This window comes from Equus caballus, chromosome 3 (genome assembly GCF_041296265.1).
Source record: "Equus caballus isolate H_3958 breed thoroughbred chromosome 3, TB-T2T, whole genome shotgun sequence".
Classification (NCBI taxonomy): domain Eukaryota; kingdom Metazoa; phylum Chordata; class Mammalia; order Perissodactyla; family Equidae; genus Equus; species Equus caballus.
In genome coordinates this window covers 46695305-46716634 of record NC_091686.1, presented here as the reverse complement: position 1 = coordinate 46716634, position 21330 = coordinate 46695305, and the positions used below count along the sequence as shown (strand labels likewise).

At 38.3% G+C, this 21330-nt stretch overlaps 1 protein-coding gene across 13 annotated transcripts in view; it reads left to right on the top strand.

Moving 5' to 3' along the window:
- The window catches only part of RAP1GDS1 (Rap1 GTPase-GDP dissociation stimulator 1), a 147856-nt gene extending 130541 nt beyond the window's left edge, over positions 1-17315 (top strand). For all 13 annotated transcript variants that reach the window (XM_023637679.2, XM_070263402.1, XM_070263400.1 and 10 more), the window contains 3 exons: positions 4963-5089; positions 8907-9035; positions 15482-17315. In XM_023637679.2, coding sequence (XP_023493447.1) covers positions 4963-5089; positions 8907-9035; positions 15482-15609 — 384 coding nt within the window. In that variant the 3' untranslated portion in view covers positions 15610-17315. The remainder of the gene's footprint in view (positions 1-4962; positions 5090-8906; positions 9036-15481) is intronic.
- Positions 17316-21330: the final 4015 nt, after the last annotated feature.

The window sequence follows — 21330 nt, the reverse complement described above, 5'->3', positions numbered from 1 at the left end:
CCAAGTTAAGGCATATCGATTTGATTCTGTAGAGAATTAGGGAGCTCTTAGAGAATTTTTAAGCATCAGGGTGCCATTATTTGGTTTTCATTTAGAAAGATGACTTCAGGTCTCAATGGGGGCAGGGAAAACAGAAAGTTATTGTAAAAGTATACATGAGAGATGCTGAAGGCCTGAATTAAGATATTGAGTTGAGCAATTCGTAATGCTGATATTCAACCATTTTTGACACACAGAAACAAATTTCATGTGGTTCAACCTCATAGCAGTGAGGATGGAAAAGAAAAGAAGGATTTGAGAAAGTTATATCCGGTAGAACTGATAGAATTCAACAGTAGGATGAAAGGAGAAAGGTTTTTTCCAAGAGAAGTTTTCCAGTTATCTCCAAAGAGATAATTCCAAGTTGTGACTTGGCACCAGGTGGGGTAGTTGTGCCATTCATCAAAATAAGAGACAATAGGACGAAGTACAGCTGACACTTCCTAACTGGCTTATCCCCAACTCACTCTCCCTTAATTTTTGAAGTCTTTACCCTTAATCCTTTGCTCTACTTCATGAGAATTCTTACCAATGGTTTAGATCTAGGCAAACTGTATTGTTTTAATTAGATTACACAAACAGAGACCTTTTTTGGCATCTGAATTTGGAACTCTCAGATAAATTCCTGTTACATGTGGTGGTCAGGCCAATGAAGCCCTGCTTAATCCATAATATATACCTTCAGTTCAGTAGAAATTAACAGATTTATATAACCAGACCACTAGTGGACACAAAAGTGAGTCCATGGGAAGATGCTTTCCAGCTTTCTAAATAACCAAATTGTGGAACCAAAACTATTCAAATGCTATAATATTAAATTGAGATTTGAGGGTTTTGAGGCTTTTCTGTGAATTTATCATAGATTTCCTTTTCCCTCATCTAACTGCCCACCTCCCCCTCCCCCCCCCCCAAAAAGAAGTTTTTGAGTATCCATTAAGCATCCGTTACCAATGTAGGTTCTTTGAAAAGACAAGAGAAATATGGCATGGTACCTTTCTAGGGGTGTGCGTGTGTGTAGAAAAAACAATTTGAAATGATATAGGATTACAACTTTATGGTCACATTATACCTTTAGGTTTACAATTCAGTACCAAATAGGCTGTTTTTTCCTTTATGTATCTTTCCTACAATTGAGAGTATACCGCTGCTAAGCAGCAATAGTTGCCAAGCAGCAAGCTTGATTCACATACTTTAATGATCAGAATACAAGCTGTGTTCTTTGTGAGAGCTCCAGATTAGAAGTATCAATTTAAATTATTTTTTAATTTAGCAAACGTTAAAGTGGAGTCAGTGATTCCTTTTGAGCAGCAGTTCTCAAAATATGTTCCATCAAATAATAACCCCAAGAAATGTTCCACAAAGCAAAAGGGTTGTATGGTCAGATTAGTTAAGGAAATAGTGCATTTGCTTTCCTCACCTTTGGAGTTCGTAGCACACATTTGTACTACTCTAAAGAAATCTCCTTAACTTTATTTAATCCACTGGTTCCTAACTCTTTGACAGTGGCTCTTTTTTTCAAGTGGCCTCTATTAACATTCCACTGGACATACTTTGGAAAAGGCTGCTCTGTAATAAGCTTTTAAAATAATTAAACACTAGGTACCCATTTATTACACTCCTATAGATCCTTAGCCAACTGTTGTGAGTTACAGCTCTCTCCTTGTGTTATTTTTGAACTTTGAAGATCCTACTCCTTATAAAGTCACCCTGAATTCTATCTTAGAGTCCAACCCTCCGAGGGTTTGCACTGACTCAGGGTTCCACACTGTGCTCATCATCTCGGCCATACACGGTGGATTCCTGCACTTACGGCAATAGGTACATGCACATCTTCCCTTGAAAGAGTGCCCTCGGCTAGGACTCCTGACCAGTGAGCTGGACTTTGTAACTGGAGATAGCAAAAACAGAAAGATGAATACAGTTTGCCTCCACACTAGGGATACGAATTCCCTCCTGTCAGAGTAGGCACTTTTCTTTACCCTTCAAGAATAAAACATTCTTCATCAGTTATCAAGCTAAAAACTTGTTTAAACAAACATATTTAGTCATTCACTCATTCATGCAGCAAACATTTAATTCAATCTAACACTGAGAAGTAGGCTTTGCCAATACAAAGTTGAGAAGAAAAGTTTTTGTTGGGTGCTTCAGTCGATACACCAGCTTGTAGTCTTATAAATGGATTATCTCGAATTCAAGCCTATCTCAAAACATTCCATTGTCATCAACATTATTATACAGTTTTCAACAAAGTCTTTACCTGGATTTGTCTCAATAATTAACAGCAAATTGACCATAAATGCTAAATACGTGAGATTGTTTGCATAGATAATTTGCCTTGGTTATTATGTATGTACCAAAATTTGGTTTTCCTTAAGAAAACTCCTTGAGAAATAGGATTGTGAAATAATACTTTCAAACTTAGTAAAGCATTATAAAATATCTCCACAATTTTTAGAGACTTTGCAGAGACATCTAGGATTTAAAAGGATTGCCCAGAGAAGTGTCTCACTATATGTTACTACAGTTTCCTTATTATCAATGAAAGAGTTTCAGAAAGCTTAAAGTCTCTGCGTTAATTTCAGATGAGTATTGGTTAAAATGATTTGTAATTTTCTGAACCTTCTCCATGAAGTAGTGCTATTTTCCGTTTTTTTAAGATATCTTGAAGTTAAAAATCCATTCAGAGAGCCTCCTCAAATCCCCTTCAGTGACTTCCCACACATGGCGCTGGGCAACTCAGCACATAGACTTCTGCATAGATCACACAGACCAGTCAAACAGCCTGGGTTTAAGGCTTGCCTTTTTACCACTTAATCACTGACCTTGGGCAAATTTCTTAACTTAATCTGAGCTTCAGTTTCTTCATCTATAAACTGGAGATAAGATCTAGCTAATGTGACTTTCTATGAGGATAAAAATGAGCTCATATCTCTAAGCTACCCAGTACAATCCAGTGTATAGTCGTTCCATAAAGGTAGCTATCAGTATTATTAATTCTTTTTTGTCATATGATGCAAGTACAAGGCTTCATTTGTCTTTCGTCTGCCATTCTATCAGGCAGAGCAACTCCATAGAGTACTATTTAATAAGCATTTATTGAAGCAGGAGAAAAGAGAGCAGGCATTTTAAAAGGAAATACTCAGATATCTGTTCTGGAAAGAACCCATGCTTAGACTTAGTGGGTCATGGGGCCATTCATTCCTGATGTACAGATTTCCTTCATTCATTCCTTGCCCTTCCTTCCACTACAGTGGACTTTTCAGGGTGAATCACAAATTAGAGGATGAAACGACAGTCCAGGAACCTTCCTTGGGTTGACTACATGTGTATGTATGAATCTCTGTGGTCTTTGTAACTCAGTAATCTCCTTTGTGATTTTTATAAAATGCCTTACTAATTTTAAGAATTTTATACCAGTTTCAAATAAACTGCCACTGAGTAAGCAGTATATTGGGTGGCTTCCTTTTTAATAGAAAAGGCTCTAAAAGATAGTTTCTCACTAGGAGTTGTTGGGAAAAGTCATTAGTCACTAGAACACAGCTACCGTAGAAACTCAGTACTTTGTCTCCGTTGATTTAGAATGTTTGATCACTAAACAAGTTTGGGCTCAAAACAAAGATACTGTCTATAAATAGTTTTCTTGAAAGTTTATGCAAGATGGAAGCATGAAGGAAACCCTTTTTCAAGTACTTTAGCAAATTAATTTGAAAAATATTCCTAATTCAGTTAGTTTTGTACCTTTGAAGCTAACTTGCACAAGCTACTTAAAATATTCAGCACTTACTTCAAATTACTAAAAATGGTGAAAAGTAGCAAAGAAAATTACTTTAACAATATTCTATAATTGAGACTTTCCACTAAATCATATTTAATACAAAAGCTTTTAGGCAGCAAAACCCTGGGATGAGGGGCCAGCCCTGTGGCCAAGTGGTTAAGTTCACACACTCTACTTTGGCGGCCCAGGGTTTCACCGGTTTGGATCCTAGGTGTGGACATGGCACTGCTCAGCAAGCCACACTGAGGCAGCATCCCACATGCCACAACTAGAAGGACCCACAACTAAAATATACGGCTACGTACCGGGGGGATTGGGGGAGAAAAAGCGAAAAACAAAAACCCTGGGATGAAAACAAAAGTGGGTACTAGAAATAAATGTGACCATTTTTTTCATTTAACCTTTGCCATAGTCTTCTGTATGCTTTTCATGTAATAACTTTTTAATTATCACAAAAACCTGTGAGATGTAATTACACTTACATTATCCTAACATTATAAATAAAGTCACTGAGATGTGGAGAGGTTCAATAATTTGCTCAAAGTCAGGGTTGGCGCTGGCATTTACTCAATTTAGAGCCCATTGCCTCCTCTGCCATTGGAGGGGACAGAGCTGTGGGCATCATGAGAAATGAAGGAGACAGAGAATTTTAAGTTCTGCTCAAGTCCCTTTGTATATAAACCAGTTTTGTGAGATGCAACAAAGGGGTAAAAGCTAAAAAAAATTAAAAAGCTTTGCTCAGAGCATCTGAAGAGCAACTACGTGGTGCTAAAATAAAAATTTGAAAAGAAGAACTCTTTTTTACTATTCTAAGTTTTACTCTTTTGTTGATCCCATGGTAAGTCAACATTTGGGGCAATGGCACTTTTATTTCTTTCACTTTGGTAGCTTGTGGGACTCTCTGTTCCTTGATATGAACTGCAATGGTCTTTTTCATTTAGGGAATTTAAATTGTCATCTTTTGATGAATTTATTTAAAGCTAAAAGCTTTTTCACTTTGTTCTGTGAAGGAAAAAAATTATTCTTAAATGTAATGATTCATACAGGACACTGTCAGAAAACCACTCAACAATGAATTGACTGATTATAATGCAGTTTTTTACATTTGAAATTAATGTTTATAATTCTGTGGTATTTATTTATTGTAGGATGTAATTAAAACCATTGTACAGAGTGGTGGCATCAAGCATCTAGTTACCATGGCAACCAGTGAACATGTAATAATGCAGAATGAAGCCCTTGTTGCTTTGGCACTAATAGCAGCTTTAGAACTGGGTAAGTAACCTGGTGACAAACTTATTTTCTCCTGTTTTTATCTGGCATGAAGGCAAGCACAGGAGTGGAATGGAAGTCAGACAGAACCTTGACTAGAAGTGTTTTGCCAGTGTGTGTCTGTACCTATATCTGAGTGTATGGAAAATGATTTTCAACAGATTGTCACCACAGCTCTCTCTTTTGGTTGTACTTTTGGTAACATTTTTAGGGCAGTGCTTTAAGGTTGGTTTGACTGTTACATGTTATCTCAATTACAGGCACTTAGAGAATACAGAAACGTTTTCAGCAGGGCTCATGGAGAAATGGAACAATGTTTACAACACAACAGCAGGTTTAGAGTTTGCTGCTTTTCCAGGGACCCAGACCTCCTCTTCCATCTCTGCTCTTGATGTGCTTCTCTCTATCACCATGGTTTCTACTGCTTTGTAGCGTTACCTTCAGTCTAAGTTAGCACCTTTTATATCACTCTTCTGTGTGTTTTACATTCACAATTCCCCAAAAGCAGAGTTTAAATAATTTGGTGAGTTTCTGTCTAGCATATAGCATTCCTGTTTGTCTGAATTCTTCATGAGAAGCTAGGTCATTGGCATCTAGCTTCCGGGTAGCAACCTTTGTCTCAGGAACCAATCTCCAATACAGTCAGCTGGGGACAATCAGAGTCACATGGCCCTTGCCTTACAAAGGAGGTCTGTAGACTCAGTGGGTATGTCCTGTCCAGTTCAAAGCCATTGGGGTAAATGCTGTTAACTGATCACCTCTTAATCCCCACTGATGATTTACATCCATAATTCTCACACTGGGACAAGTGGACCCACCAGCCTCTATCCCAGGAAGGAGAAACCAAAAGATAACCATAGTGTATCTTCCTCCAGGGTCACATTTACTGAGATTTGGGGTATGAGAGATTTCAACATTTGTCCTCTGAAAGGGTTGTGAATTTTAAAACCATTTATAATTTTTTAAAAATCATACATATAAGTAGGTTGTAACATTTTCTTGAATTTTCAAGATAAACAACCTCAAGAAAATGTATGCTTACTCTCAGTGACTTCGGGCTATAGTTAGAGATGCTGTGGAGGGTAATTCGAGTCCTACCTAGCCTGTGATTTCCCACATGGTTTGGGTAGATTATGTGAGTCAATCCAGAAGTCCAGACACCTTCAAGACCAGCTGGGGTAAGTGGGGTGACATTAATATGAAACTGGGTTCATGACCTGATTTAAAATATCTTGAAGTGATGGAACAATTTCAGAATATCTTTGACCTCCCAGCATGGGGTGAATCTGGTTTTGTGCCAGTATCTTCCAAACAAGCTGTAATTTTGCCAGCCTTTTCCTGAGTCTAGTCACCTTACCATAGAACCATATAAAATGACAATACATACTTTTTTTTTATTGTTAATCTAGTGTTTCCCAGCTTCCTTTAGTTTAAGATATAAAAATAAGCCCATGCTATCTTTTTAATATACAACACACTTTGAAAACAGTATTTTTCCAGTCTTGTTTCCTTATAGGCTATTTGATATTATGAAGGAATTATCATTATAAATTGTTTGTATGACAATAGTATTAAAGCAACATTTTTAAGAGTTCTTATCATTTTTTTAAGATAATTGTAGATTCACATGCAGTTGTAAAAAATAATACACAGAGGTCTCTTGTATTCTTTTCCCAGTTTCTCCCAATGGTAACATTTTGACAAACTATAAATAGTATAGTATTTCAGCCTTTGATATAATTTATCTGTCTTCTTCAGATTTCCCCAGTTTTGCTTGTACTCATTTGTGTGTGTGTAAAGTTCTGTATAGTTTTATCACGTGTAAGTTTGTGTATTGACCACCACAATCAAGATACTGGACAGTGCTGCCACCAGGGATCCCTCGGTTTATCACCACATTCACCTGCTTCCTACCCCTACTTCCTGCCCGGCTTCTAATCCCTGAGAACCACTAATCTGCCCTTCATCTCTAAAAGTTTCTCATTTCAAAAATGTTATAGAAATGGAATCATATAGTATGTGTGTGACCTTTTGGGATTGGCTTCTTTTGCTCAGCATAATTTCCTAAAGAGTCATCTAGTTTGTTTTGTGTACCAATAGTTCATTCCTTTTTATTGCTGAACAATATTCCATGGTATGTAAGTACTATAATTTGTTTAACCATTCACCTGTTGAAGGACGTCTTGGCTGATTCCAGTTTGAGCTTTAAAAAATAAAGCTGCTATGAACATTCATGTATAGGTTTTTATGTGAACATAAATATTCATTTCTCTGGATAAATGCCTAGGAGTACAATTGCTATGTTGTATGGTAACTGCATGTTTAATTTTTTGAAAAACTGTCAAACTGTTTTCCAGAGTGGCTATACCATGTTACATTCCCACCAGCACTGTATAAGTGATCTAGTTGTCTGTGCACCCTCACCAACATTTGGTGTTGTCACTGTTTTTTATTTTAGCCATTCGGATAGCTGTGTAGTAGTATCATTGTGGTTTACTTTCCATTTTTCTAATGGTATTGATATTGAATATCTTTTCATGTGCTGATTTCCCATCTGTATATATTCTTAGGTGAAATGCCTATTTATATCATTTGCTCATTTTCTAACTTTTTTTAACTATTGAGTTTTTGAGAATTCTTTATATTTTCTAAAAGTTTTATAGTTTTACATTTTACGCTTAAGTCTGTCATCCATTTTGGGTTAATATCTGTGTCCAATCAGGGTACCCTTTTTGTCTATGGATGTCTAATTGCCAGCAGCATTTGGTAAAGAAGCTATCTTTCCTCCACTGAATTGATTTTGTACCTTTGTCAAAAATCAGTTGAGCATATTTATGTAGGTCTATTTCTGGGATCCTCTTTTCAATTTCTTTGATCTATATGTCTGTCTCTCCACCAATGTCACACTGTCTTGATTACTGTAGCTGTATCGTGAGCCTTAATATCAGGTAGAGGAATTCCTCCCACTTTATTCTTCTTTATCAAGATTGTCTACCTCTTCTAGGGCCTGTGGCTTTCCACATAAATTTTAGTATAAGCTTATATTTTTTTCTATTAAAAAATCCTGCTGGGCTGGTCCAGTGGCACAGCAGTTAGGTTCTCACGTTCCGCTTTGGCAGCCCAGGTTTCACTGGTTCGGGTCCCAGGTGCAGACATGGCAGCACTTTGGCAAGCCATGCTGTGGTAGACATCCCACGTATAAAGTAGAGGAAGATGGGCACGGATGTTGGCTCGGGGCCAGTTTCCTCAGCAAAGGGAGGAGGATTGGCAGCAGATGTTAACTCAGGGCTAAGCTTCCACAAAAAAAAAATCCTCCTGAGATTTTGATAGGAATTGCATTAGGAGACCTTATCTCTTAAAGATACATACTGAAATACATATGGAGGAAATTGTGATTTATAGGATTTTCTCCAAAATAATTTGATGGGTGAGAGTAGGTGAATGAGACTAAAGATAGATGAAACAAGATTGGCCATAATAATTTTTGAAGAGAGTGACAGTACCTAGTATATCATTATGCCATCTTTTTTGCTTTTATACGTTTAACATTTTCCATAATAATGGTTTTTAATTGCCTCATATTAAAAGGAATGTTTCAATATTGAATTTTAAACCTAGATTCCTGAAATGTCTGCTGAAATTTAGCTATGTCTACTCTTTTAACTAGGTCTGGACTTAGTATTATATATCTAGGTCATTATTATTTATCAGTCTTTTTGGAAGGGACATGGTCATTTTCACAAGAAAGAAACAGTGTTTAGCCAGATTGTACCAGGTTCATCCACAGTGGATATAACTGATACTTTGTTTCATATTCTAGGCACTGCTGAGAAAGATCTAGAAAGTGCTAAACTTGTACAGATTTTACACAAACTGCTAGCAGATGAGAGAAGTGCTCCTGAAATCAAATATAATTCCATGGTCCTGATCTGTGCTCTTATGGGATCTGGTAAGTATTTTTTCCATCATTTGATGTCCATGGTTGACATTAAACCGTATGGTTGACATTAAATATTAAATATAAAATAATAGTAAATGGTGGCTTTGGGTGTAAAAAGCACTAGAAATTAGTTTATGGACAATACAGGGTTACTTTTACATTAAAAATATTCTCCAAAGATTCTTATTATAAGTATTATATAGCAAATATAGGCAAAATCACTGTTAAAAAATTAATACCTAGAAGTTTAATTAACCCTAAAATTTTATTTTATATAAAGAACAAGTTCTGATTTTGTATGCCATGATATTAACTAAAGAATTGATTCAAAAAATCATTGGCATATCTTGGTATATGTTCCATGGACACTTGCAAAGAATACTAATTCTGCTATTATTGAGTGGAATGTTCTTTAAATGTCAATTAGATCTTTTTGTTTGGTACTGGTAGTGGTAGTTTTCTTGCTGATTTTATGACTAATTGTTCTGTCAATTGTTTAGAGAAGGGTGTTGAAGTCTCCAACTATAATTGTGGATTTGTCTAAATCTCCTTTCAGTTCTATCAGTTTTTGCTTCACATATTTTGCAGCTCTGTTGGTGAGTACACACACCTTTAGGATTGCTGTGCCTTCCTGGTTGATTGACCTTTCTGTCATTATGTAATGTTCTTCTCTGTCTCTGGTAATTCTTTTGCTCTGAAGTCTACTTTATCTGATATTAATATATCTATCTACTCCAACTTTCTTTTGAATAATATTCACATGATCTTTTTTCACCTTTTTAGTTTCAATCTGCTATACTGTTAGATTTGAAGTGTAAACAGCATATCATTGGGTCATGTTTTTTTAATCTACTGTCAGTTTCTTTTAATTAGGGTATTTTAGGCCATTTATATTAAATGTAATAACTGATGTGTTATGGCTTAAGTCTGCAGTTTTATTTTTTGTTTTCTGTTTGTTTCTTGTTTCTGTTTTCTTTTTGCTGACTTTCTGTGGATTGCTTGAAGATTTTTTTTTATTCCAATTACTCTCCCTCACTTATAATATAATTGTCTCAAATGTTTCCTCTGTATACATTTAGAGCCACATTAGACAGTGTTATAAGTTTTGTTTTCCACCATCAAACATAATTCAGAAAACTCTCAAGAGAGAAGGAAAGTCTATTGCTTTTATCTACATCTTTGCTGTCTGTTGTTCTTCCTTCCTGATGTTCCAAGATTCTTTTTTTAAAAAATTTCCTTTCTGTGTTTTGGAACAGTTTGTGAAGGATTGATATTAATTCTTTAAATGTTTGGTAGAATTCACCAGTGAATCCATCTGGTCCTGGACTTTGTGTTTGTTGTCGGGGTGGCCACAGAGGGAGCAGGGTTTGACTATTGACTCAATCTCCTTACTAGTAATCAGTCTGTTCAGATTTTCTATTTCTTCATGATTCAGTCTTGGTAAGTTGTATGTTTCTAGGAATTTATCCATTTCTTCTATGTTGTCCAATTTTTTGGCATACACTTTTTCATAGTTGGGTCTCTTATGATCCTTTTTTGTCTGTGGTATCAGTTGCAACATCTCCTTTCATTTCTGATTTTATTTATTTGAGTCCTCTCTCTTTTTTTCTTGGTGAATCTAGCTAAAGGGTTGTTAATTTTGTTTATCTTGTCAGCAAACCAGCTCTTAGTTTCATTGATCTTTTTTATTGGTTTTTTAGTTTCTATTTCATTTATTTCCACTTTCCTTACTTCTGATAACTGTGGGCTTCATTTGTTCTTCTTTTTCTAGCTCCTTGAAATGTAAAATTAGGTTATTTGAGATCTTTCTTGTTTCTTGATGTTGAGATTTATCACTGTTAACTTCCTTCTTAGAACTACTTTTGCTGCATCTCATAAGTTTTGGTATGTTGTATTTCCATTTTCATTTGTCTCAAGAAATTTTTTGATTTCTCTTTTGATTGCATCTTTGACCCATTAGCTTTTCAGTAGCATGTTTTTTAATTTCCACATATTTGTGAATTTTCCAGTTTTCTTCTTGTAATTGATTTCTAGTTTCATACCATTGTGGTCAGAAAAGATGCTTGATATGGTCTCATTCATCTTAAATGTATTAAGACTTCTTTTGTGGTCTAACATATGATCTGTCCTGGAGTGTGCTTGAGAAGAAGGTGTATCCTGATGGTTTTGGATGGAATGTTGGGTATATGTCTGTTAAGTCCATCTGGTCTAATGTGTCATTTAAGGCCAATGTTTTCTTGTTGATTTTTCTATCTGGATGATCTATCCATTGATGAAAGTGGAGAATTAAAGTCTCCTACTAATAGGTGCTCCTATCTTGTGTGCATAAATATTTACACAGAAGATAGACTTCTTGTTGGATTGACCCCTTTATCATTGTATAAGACCTTCTGTGCCTTTTACTACCATCTTTGTCTTAAAGTCTATTTTATCTAATATACATATAGTTATCCTTGCATTCTTTTGGTTTCCATTTGTGTGTAATATCTTTTGCCATCCCTTCATTTATAGTCTGTGTATCCTTACATCCGAAGTGAATCTCTTGTAGGCAGCATATAGATGGGTCTTGTTTTTTTTATCCATTCAGCCAATCTGTGTCTTTTGATTGGAGAATTTAGTCCATTTACATTTAAAATAATTTTTGATAGGTATGTACTTATTGCCATTTTGTTAATTGTTTTCTGGCTGTTTTATAATTCCTTTGTTCCCTCTCTTGCTCTCTTCCTTTGTGCATTGATGATTTTCTGTAGTGGTATGCTTATATTCCTTTCTCTTTATTTTTTGTGTAGGTTTTTGTTTTGTGATTACCATGAGGCTTACATAAAAAATACTTATGTTTATAACAATCTCTTTTAAGTTGCTGATAAATGTTAAGTTTAAATGCATTCTAAAGGTCTACATTTACACCCCCCCCCCCATGTTTTATGTTTTGTTTTGTTTTAATTTTGTTTTTTGTTGTTGTTTTCTGAGGAAGATTCACCGTTAGCTAACTCTGTGCCAGTCTTCCTCTATTTTGTATGTGGGTTGCCGCCACAGCATGGCTGCCAATGAATAGTGTAAGTCTATGCCCAGGAACTGAACCCAGGCCACTGAAGCGAAGCGCACCAAACTTGACCACTAGGCCATGGGGCAGCCCCTGTTTTATGTTTTTGGTGTCACAATTTACATCTTTTTATCTTATGTGTTCATTAACAAATTATTGTAGTTATTTTCACTACTTTTGTCTTTCAACCTTCTTACTAGCTTTATAAGTGATTAACCCACCACCTTTACATTATATTATTCTAAATTTTGCTATATATTTAGCTTTACCAGTGAGATTTATACTTTCATATGTTTTCCTGTTACTTATTAGCACCTTCATTTCAGCATAAAGAAGTGCCTATAATCTTTCTTGTGAGACCAGTCTAGGGGTGATGAACTCCTTTAGTTTTTGTTTGTACAGAAAATTCTTTATCTCTCCATTGTGTCTGAAAGACAACTTTGCTAGATAGAGTATTCTTGGTTGGCAGTTTTTTCTTTCAGCACTTTGAATATATCGCACCACTCCCTTCTAGCCTGCCATGTTTCTGCTGGTAGTCTTATGAGGGTTTTCCTTTGTACCTAATTTGTTTTTCTCTTGCTGCTTTTAAGATTCTCTCATCTTTAACTTTTGACACTTTAATTATAATGTGTCTTGGTGTAGGGTCTCTTTGGGTTCATCTTATTTGGAAATCTTTGGGCTTCCTAGATCTAGATGTCTCTTCCCTTTCCCAGATTAGGGATGTTTTCTGCTCCTTTCTCTCTCTTGGATCCTTCTGGGACACACATAAAATGAATGTTGGTCCACTTGATGTTGTCCCAAAAGACCCTTAAGCTATCTTCTCTCTCTTCGTTCTTTTTGGCACTCTGATTGGGTGAGTTCCACTGCCCTTTCTTCAAGTTCATTGATCCTGTCTTCTGCTTCATCTAGTCTGCTGTTGAGCCCCTCTATTGTATTTTTCAGTTCAATTCTACAGTTTTGTGACTTCTATTTGATACTTTCTTATATTTTCTATCTCTGTGGAAATTCTCACTTTGTTCATCCATTCTTCCAAGCTCAGTGAGCATCTTTATGACCATCATTTTGAACTCTTTATCAGGTAAATCACTTATCTCCATTTTATTGAGGCCTTTTTCTGAGGTTTGATCTTGTTCTTACTCTTAGAACATGTTCCTTTGTTTCTTCATTTTTCTTGACTCTGTTAGTTTCTATGCATTAGAGGAAGCAGCCAGCTCTCCCAGTCTTGAAGTAGTGGCCTTGTGTAGGAGATGAACCTTATCATTTAACCCTGCCATAGCTCCTGGTTGTCTCACAAACCTTTCTGATCATCCAAGCAGTCTTATTTTATTTTTAATGGCTCCCAGTAATTGAGGGTGTGCCAAGACCTGTCAGTGTCCCAAAGAGGTGATCTCAGTCAGCACCTAGAATCAGGCTGATTGGAAGCCAGACCCTCAGCCTGCAGCTTTTAAAGTGTGCAAATATACCTCTTTCAGCAAATAGACCTCTTTCAGGGGAAGACAGGGAGTTGGGCATTTCTGTCTTCTCCCTCTGAGCTGAGCCCTAAACTGTTTCTTTCTTTGCTACCATCCCTTTGAACCTGTGAACATGAGCCTTGCTGGCCACAAGAGCCAGGCTATTAAGGGGTGTGTCCTCTGGGCCCCAGACTTGTACAGTAGCACCTGTACAAGTTTCTCAGAGACACCATCAACCTGGGGCAGGGCAGAGGGAGAGAAGGAAGATGGCACCCACTGTCCTCCCTGGTCTCTGGAGAGGATTACAATTAGCCCCTAGATGTGTGTTTTATTAGAAGCCCACCACTCAGGCCACAGCTATGAAGATAAGCTAATAGGCCTCTTTCACAAGACTTGGCACCTCAGTCTGTTGCCTCTCTGCTGTGCCTTGGGGGTGGTAGCCAGTAAAGAGATCTTTTTCCATTTGTTAGAGTCCTGTAGGACCTGCAGGCATAAGCCCTGCTGGCCACCAGAGCCAGGTGATCTAGAGATGTCCCCTGGGCAGCACCACATGAGCATCCTTTCTGGGGGAAACTGGAGACCTAAAGGGAGTCAGGGAGAGCACACAGATGGCGTCTGCTGGCCTTCGCCTTTGAAGACTGTTTCAGCAGCCCCCTAGATGTGTGTTAAATTAGATGTCTGCCCCTCAGGCCGATGCTTTAAGATAAGCAGATAAGCCTCTTTCACAGAAATTCTAGGCACTTTTCAGTTGGCTGCCTCTTTGCTGAGACCTGGAATTAGTGAGTCCACGTACATGAACCCTTTCAAAGCTGTTTCTCAATTCACCATAGCCTTAGGGGTCTCGTGGACGCAAGCCCCATTGGCTTTCAAAGCTAGATATCTTGGGGGCTTGTCTCTCAGGTGCAAGTCTTAAAAGTTGGGGTACCAGGTGTGGGATTCAAACACCTCACTCCTTAGGAAGAAGCTCAGGGTTGTGAGTTCCTCCTGATTGTGGTTGCCAAGCTGGTGGTGGGGTTTATGGCGAGATTGTGTCTCAGCCTCTCCTATTTGCTTCAGTGTGGGTTTTTTTCTCGTAAGCCCGATGTGTAGGAGTTGCTCAGCTAGTTTCGGGGCTTTTTTCAGAGGAAATTGTTCCATATGTAGCTGTAGATTCAGTGTGTCTGTGGGAGGAGGTAAGTTCAGGAACCTCCTACGTCACCTTCTTGAACCAAAACCCGTTCTTCTCTTTCAAGATTGTTTTGGATATTCAGAGTTCCTTGAGATACCATGTGAATTTTAGCATGGATTTTTCTGTTTCTACTAAAAACACTGATTCTAGTTTTATACTTCAGTCTTATCAAAATGAACACATCAGTTTGAGGAATGCTGATTGCATAAACTCATGTTTCAGACCTCAGTCTTCCCATATAGCAGTTCCCAGAGTCTTAAGAGGAGTCCTGTATTTTCCTGTAATTGAGGTTACAGTAGAGAAAAAAAAGCCAGAAAGAGGAAGATAGGAAATATAAAAGGGAGTCTAGTGTCACAGAAATTTATTAAAAGATTGTTGAAACCTTTTCATCTGCCACAAAATTAATTTGAAACACATCTAAGATTTTTCTGTAAGTCATTGGACTTCATATTTGACCTGATGATAGGGTTAGTGGTCTATAACTGAACCTTGAGATCATAGAATGAGCTGTGTTTAATTATAACTCATTACCCTAATCAACCTTAGACTGTAGAACTTAGCATCTGATTTATCTTTATATAAATGTGACAAGTAAAGGATCTTTGATTTTTTTTATTATAACACATCCCTAAAGAAGACATTTCTAGGCTACTCCTATGTCTTTTTCCTGAATTGTTCCTAATTTTAAATCTCATGCAAATAAACATTTTGGGGGTATGTTTCGGATGGATTTTACAGTAAGATTAGAACAACCTAACAGAAGCATATCTGTTACCTTGTTTTTGTCTTCCAGAATCTCTACACAAGGAAGTACAGGATTTGGCCTTTCTAGATGTCATATCCAAACTTCGCAGTCATGAGAACAAAAGTGTCGCCCAGCAGGCCTCTCTCACAGAGCAGAGACTTACTGTGGAAAGCTGAGAGTGGCCTCTCCCCGGTACATGGCATCATCCCATCGCTCACTGCCCCTTTGTCCTCCATCCCACTGCCTCTTCTGCTTCATTCTCTACCATGTCACTGTGCATGCGTGTAATGTTCCAATACCAATTGAAGAACTGCTGTAGGTACCTGCCCAATAAGATTTCTAAACCCATAGTTAGTGTGAACATGAATTTGTCAAAAACAAGTCTCCACCCATAACTGTTCTCTTGTATTCCCATTGCTTGAGCTACATTAAGTAGAATGTGCATGTTGTAGTCCTATGATGATGTAAACTGGGTACTACATAATGACTTGCTCCTCACACTTGGTAAACTACATAATAATGTACTGGTAAATTAGAAACAAACAAGAATGCAGCAGGATCTGTCTAGGTTATTAAAGATGGAATTGAATAGTAAAAACAGCTCCATTTTTTGGTGCTTGGGAAGCACAGTGACCAAAAAACTGTATGGCTGCTCCTTCATTAGTCTTACCTACTAATGTCAAACCCATGGTACCTAAAATTAAATAAAGTCCAATGCTCTCACTCTTTACTTTATGGTTTCTCCTTCTTCCTAACTGTGTAGATCCTTGAAACTGCCACAAACTTGGCAAGACTTCCTGAGGTTTTTGATTTCCTATTTAATTGGCTGTCATCAGTATTCTGATGTTGAAAACGTTTATAGTTTTCAGCTTGAAACTAAAGGATTGAAGGATCTCTATTACACTAGTGCATCTTGTTTTTTGCCTGTATTTTAGATTCTGATATATGTACAATTTCACCTGAGCACTTCTTCCATCAATTAATCAGCATTGTCCAACATTTGTCTTTAAAAGTTACTTAGCATTTGTTTTCAACTGAGGAAATTGAGTATAGCTCAGTGGAGAATGGATTTTTTTTACTGTTTTTCATCATTCAGCTTGAAAGCAAGAAGTTTCATCTGTCATAGTCCTTTTGAATCTTATATTAGAACTAGCAGGACGTAGGAAAAAAGATTAAGAAATAAGTTTGTCTAGACTAAAGAAAGGAAGCAAGTTATAGAATCCATAGTCATCAGTCCAGTTCCTCCTGCAGATGGCCTCCTGCCAACAGCTTTTAGAGTCTCCCGCCTGCACTGCACTCAGAGCTGCAGTAGATCTCAAAGGCTATCAGAAAAGGGGACAGCTCCAAGACTCAAGAGATGAGAAGACCCCCTTGGCGAAATATAGTGTACTTTTCACTGCCACTACCACCTCCAAATGGGTTTTTAGAGCTTTAAAACACAATCTTTGTAAATTAATCAAAACATCTCTGGCATACCTGCCTTCTCCCCGTGCCCAAGTTTGACAAACACCAGCTGAAGGTGAGATGGGCTCCAAGCTGGAAGGACTGCAGGACAGTAGAATGGGCTGCCAGGGTGACAGAAGCTCTTTCCTCTCCAACATGAGATACTGAACATTCTATAGGGTGATCGAAGTTGGACTTTGAAACAGCTGTAATTCAAGAAATTAACACCCCAGTGGAGGTAAAGAACCTCTGATGTCCAAGACAGGGACCATTCTTGTGCGTGTTTATGCTATACTTCCTGTAAGAATGAGCTTGTTTATTGTCTTCTCCTGGGCTGGACAGTGGACTATATTTTATTATAGGTTTTGAAAGACACCTGTAATGTTGTGTAATAGGCTGTCCATATTAATAACTAAATAAATAGTATATGAAACTGTAATGGCATCATTTGGTGGTTTGTATATTTTACTTCTGTTCTTCCAGCTCCTGGAACAGTACTGCCCATTGTTGGTGCTCAATAAGTATTTGTTGAATGAATTCCTACTTCCATGAAACTTCTAGACTGCCTGAACTAATTCTAGATAGATTGATAGAAAAATTGAGATTTAGATATTTGTCTGACTTCAGATTTTTTTTTTTTTTTTTTTTTTTTTTTTTTTTTTTGATAGTGGGATCTGTCCCTAGAACAGAGGCTTCCAAAAATCATAGATTTGAGAGAAGCCACCATCTGGGTCTTTGCCAGCAGTCAGTCGTCTGATATGCTAGGAACTCTCGTCTCCAGCAAAACAAAGTGCGGTTCAAATCCCCATTTGTTCTGCCCAGAGAGCAGAAGGCTGTGCCCGTAGGACAGGGGCCCACCAAACTAGGTGGTGAAGTGCCGTACCACGGCAGTGGGTGGCAGTCTACAGACAGGACCGTCCCTATCTCCCACCACTGAATCTCGGTTCTAGAGGCCACCTTTAAATTAGTTCGCTGCCCACCAAGAGTGCATTCTAAGGGAGAGGATGGGAGGGGCTGTGACTCAGTTGTCACCTTGTGCCAGGACAAGAGCATCAATAGAAAGCACAGAGACCAGGAATTCAAGGGAAAAAGATGTCTCTGAGATAACTGTAGGGCCCTCCTCCCCTCCCAGTGCCCTTAGCTCCTTGGAATCTTGCTAACCTTTACCCACCCAGACTATAACCTCACTGTGCTCAAAGCAAAACTGATTAAGTGCTGGCCCATAATCTAGTGTTTTCCTTGATAAAACATGTTTTGAGTGTACTATCTGATAACAATGGAGATATGGAACAAAATTTTTCAGTTCTAAAATGATTTTCTCTTGGATGGAACAAAATACAGCTCTTGGTAATGTAAGCATTAGTGTGAAGTGTTCTGATAAACCCTGCATGTGGAGATTTCAGAAACACATGCTCTTTGGTATCATTAGGAGTTGCTATTATCTAATTCTGCTGAACATAAGGGGTGAAGATGTCTATTACTTAGGTGAGCATTAGCCTTTGTATCCAGCTGTTACTAGAATTGGTGAGCTCAAAAGCTACTTCCTAGCTCTAGGAAGCCATAACATTTGAATTACATAAGTGTCTATTAAAAAGCACTTAATCATATTGCAGATGAATCTTCATAACTGTAACCAAGAAAATTGAGGGGTTTTTTTCTCACAGATGTGCTCTCTTTACATACATACGTAGTTGTGCCATGTAGCTTCATAGGTTTGTTTTATAGGTGTGTCTGACTGAAATGTTGCAGTAACTGTCTTTTAAACATATGGTAAGTGGAAAGAATAAGGTCTTTGGACACTGATCTGTAGTCACATCCTGGTTCTGTTACTTACTGGCTGTATGACCTTTGCCAAGAGAACTCTCTGGGCCTGTTCTCTCATCGATATGACAAGTTTAATAAGCCCTACTTCTCAGGATTTTTTTGACAATTGAAACTTAAAAGTTGAAGGTAAGGTTGCATGGAAGTATGATATTTTATGGCCTAAACTACACTCCCCTCTTCCACCTTCAGGATTCCCCGCTAAAGGAATTCAAAGAACAACAGCCACATGGGAGACAGTGTGTCAGTTAAGAGTTTGAGGAGCACCCCATTATCCTCAGTGCGGAATCCTCAATCCTCGTGCTTCCGTGCCCTGAAACGAAGGTGGCCGGGTCTGCAGGGCAGACCTGGAATGCGGGTCCCCACGATAGCGCTTCCTCTTCCTGTCTCAGACTCTTATCTGCAAAGTGGGGATAACAGTGGTAGCTCAGCAATCTTAGCATTTATTAATATTACTAGGTCAATAGAAATAAAGCTGTAGTACTACGAGTTTTTCCTCAGTATGAAATCAAAACAATCCCCCTTCTCTTTTTCAATGCTGCCCAATGATTTATCAGTATGTATAAAGTACACCTTTTTAATGTACATATCTGTTCATGTATGTGCCTTTTTCTTAAACAGAAATGCTGTGTGTTTTGCATGACAGCTTACGGTAGCTATGCTCTGAACCTGGGATAGAATCCCCCTGTGATGGCCTAGGTGTCATTATGCTTCTTGACTAGACAGGCAGAGTCCCTCTTATGTTGGAGGTTTCCAAGGGTAAGCCGTTCCTTGTACGTCATGAATGCTCAGCTACAGTATTTGAAGGAAAAAATGAGCCTTGTGTAGAATTTATGCTCCTTTCTAAGTTTGTCTCATTTCTTATTCTTCCCTTCGTAGCTGACTCTTAAAAGTCCATTATCTATTTCCTTATCCTCACTGTGTTTCTTCCCAGAAAACAAAACAAAACTTTTTAGCTGTGGCCACAGAGATTCTCATCTAATAACATTTCAAAAGATAATACACACCTGACTATTTATAACCTTGGATAAGGAACTTAATATAGTGACCATTTATATACTGGAACCAATGACAATCCGACCGACCTTAAGCCAGGTAGGTACTGATGTGTGTGGTTCTCCTGACATTTGTTCCCTTGGTCCCTGGTTTTCCTACCAACTGATATCACATTTGTCAGAGAGAAATGGAGTGTCTCCCACCTCCTAAGCACACAGAGGGGTCAAGATGATGTCAAGAGCAGTGCCCTCTGCTCACAGCAACCACTGGTTCCTCTGGTCCCACGTAGTCGAAGCCACTCTCAGGGAGGACGACTGGAGCAAGCAGGGTGGCTGAGATGGGGCAGTGGGGGCTCAGGTGGGAAGCGACTGGAAGCAAATGCCCTCCACAACTACAGCCTAAAAAGCAAACTTGGCTCTCACCTTTGCCCCACCTCAGAACACGTTCCTGGGACTTGCCTGTGGCTCGGCGGCCGTGGTCTGGCTGGCGAGCACATGTGCTGTCTTACTTTAGTCTGCTTAACCACGTAGAGTTAAAACCACATCCAGTGGCGTGTAGCACTTCATGGTGTTTAGTTGGTGTTGGTCACCTACAAAGGGCATGTGTAGAGAGACTTTTCTCATTCAGGATTAGGTTTTTAAAGAAAGTAACTAGCTAGAGTTTTTTTTATCTTCATCGAGAAAGTGTAAAGCCTAGTCCTGTCATTTTGTGAAGCCTCTTAGAGTCAGGTTTGGAATTTCTTTTAATTAAATATTTTTAAAGATCTTTATTAGATTTTTGTTGTCTTAGAAAAAATTTTAAAGCCTTAACCCAGACTTCCAGTATATAAACTTTAAATGTAACAATAGATCTTTAAAAAATATATGTAATTTATTTTCAAGTATAATTAAGAGACATTACTTACTATTGCAGTAGATATTTTGTTATTCCTTGATCCCAGAAATCCTAAAGAATCCTGAAGGAAGGAGACTCGGTCTGTACCCTCAGATTACTCACAAAAATAAATTCCTATATGAATGCCCACTTTGAATTTTATAGCCACACCTACTTTAAAATAGGCCGCCTCTCTAGCCAAATTATGTTTTTGTGGGTTGGTTTGTTTTTAAGAAACTGCCGTGTAGGAAGGGTGCCAAGCCTGCGGGAAGCTGGCTGCGCGCCTGCCCGTGGGTGTCCATGCACGCCCATGAAAAGCCCCTCTCCTCCAAGGACAGCTCACACTGTTCTTCCAAGGTCAGCTTCGCGGCACCACCAGGACCAGAGGTCAGCCACCTCTGACCTTGTCCTCTCTTCAGGGATATTCTGCTCAGCTTCTTGGTGCTCGGTCCCTCCCCATGTCTGGCATAGGTACATCAAATACCTATGGTGGCTTAGACGCTGTGAAGGAGGGGAGGGTTGAATGCCACTCTGAGATAATGGAAAGGCATGTAGATTGCAAGCCAAACCAGAAGACAAAGAGCTGCAACGCGCCCTAATCAGGGTGAGCACTGGGGAGGAAACATTAACCAGAGTCGCTTTGATTTCCTCCCATCTCTGCAGGAACCCATAATAGTCCCTAATTTTTATTGGCGCCAACCATCAGTAGACAATTACTTCAGCCTCCCTTTTTTAAGGTTCTAGAATGCAACCCACTCCCCGTG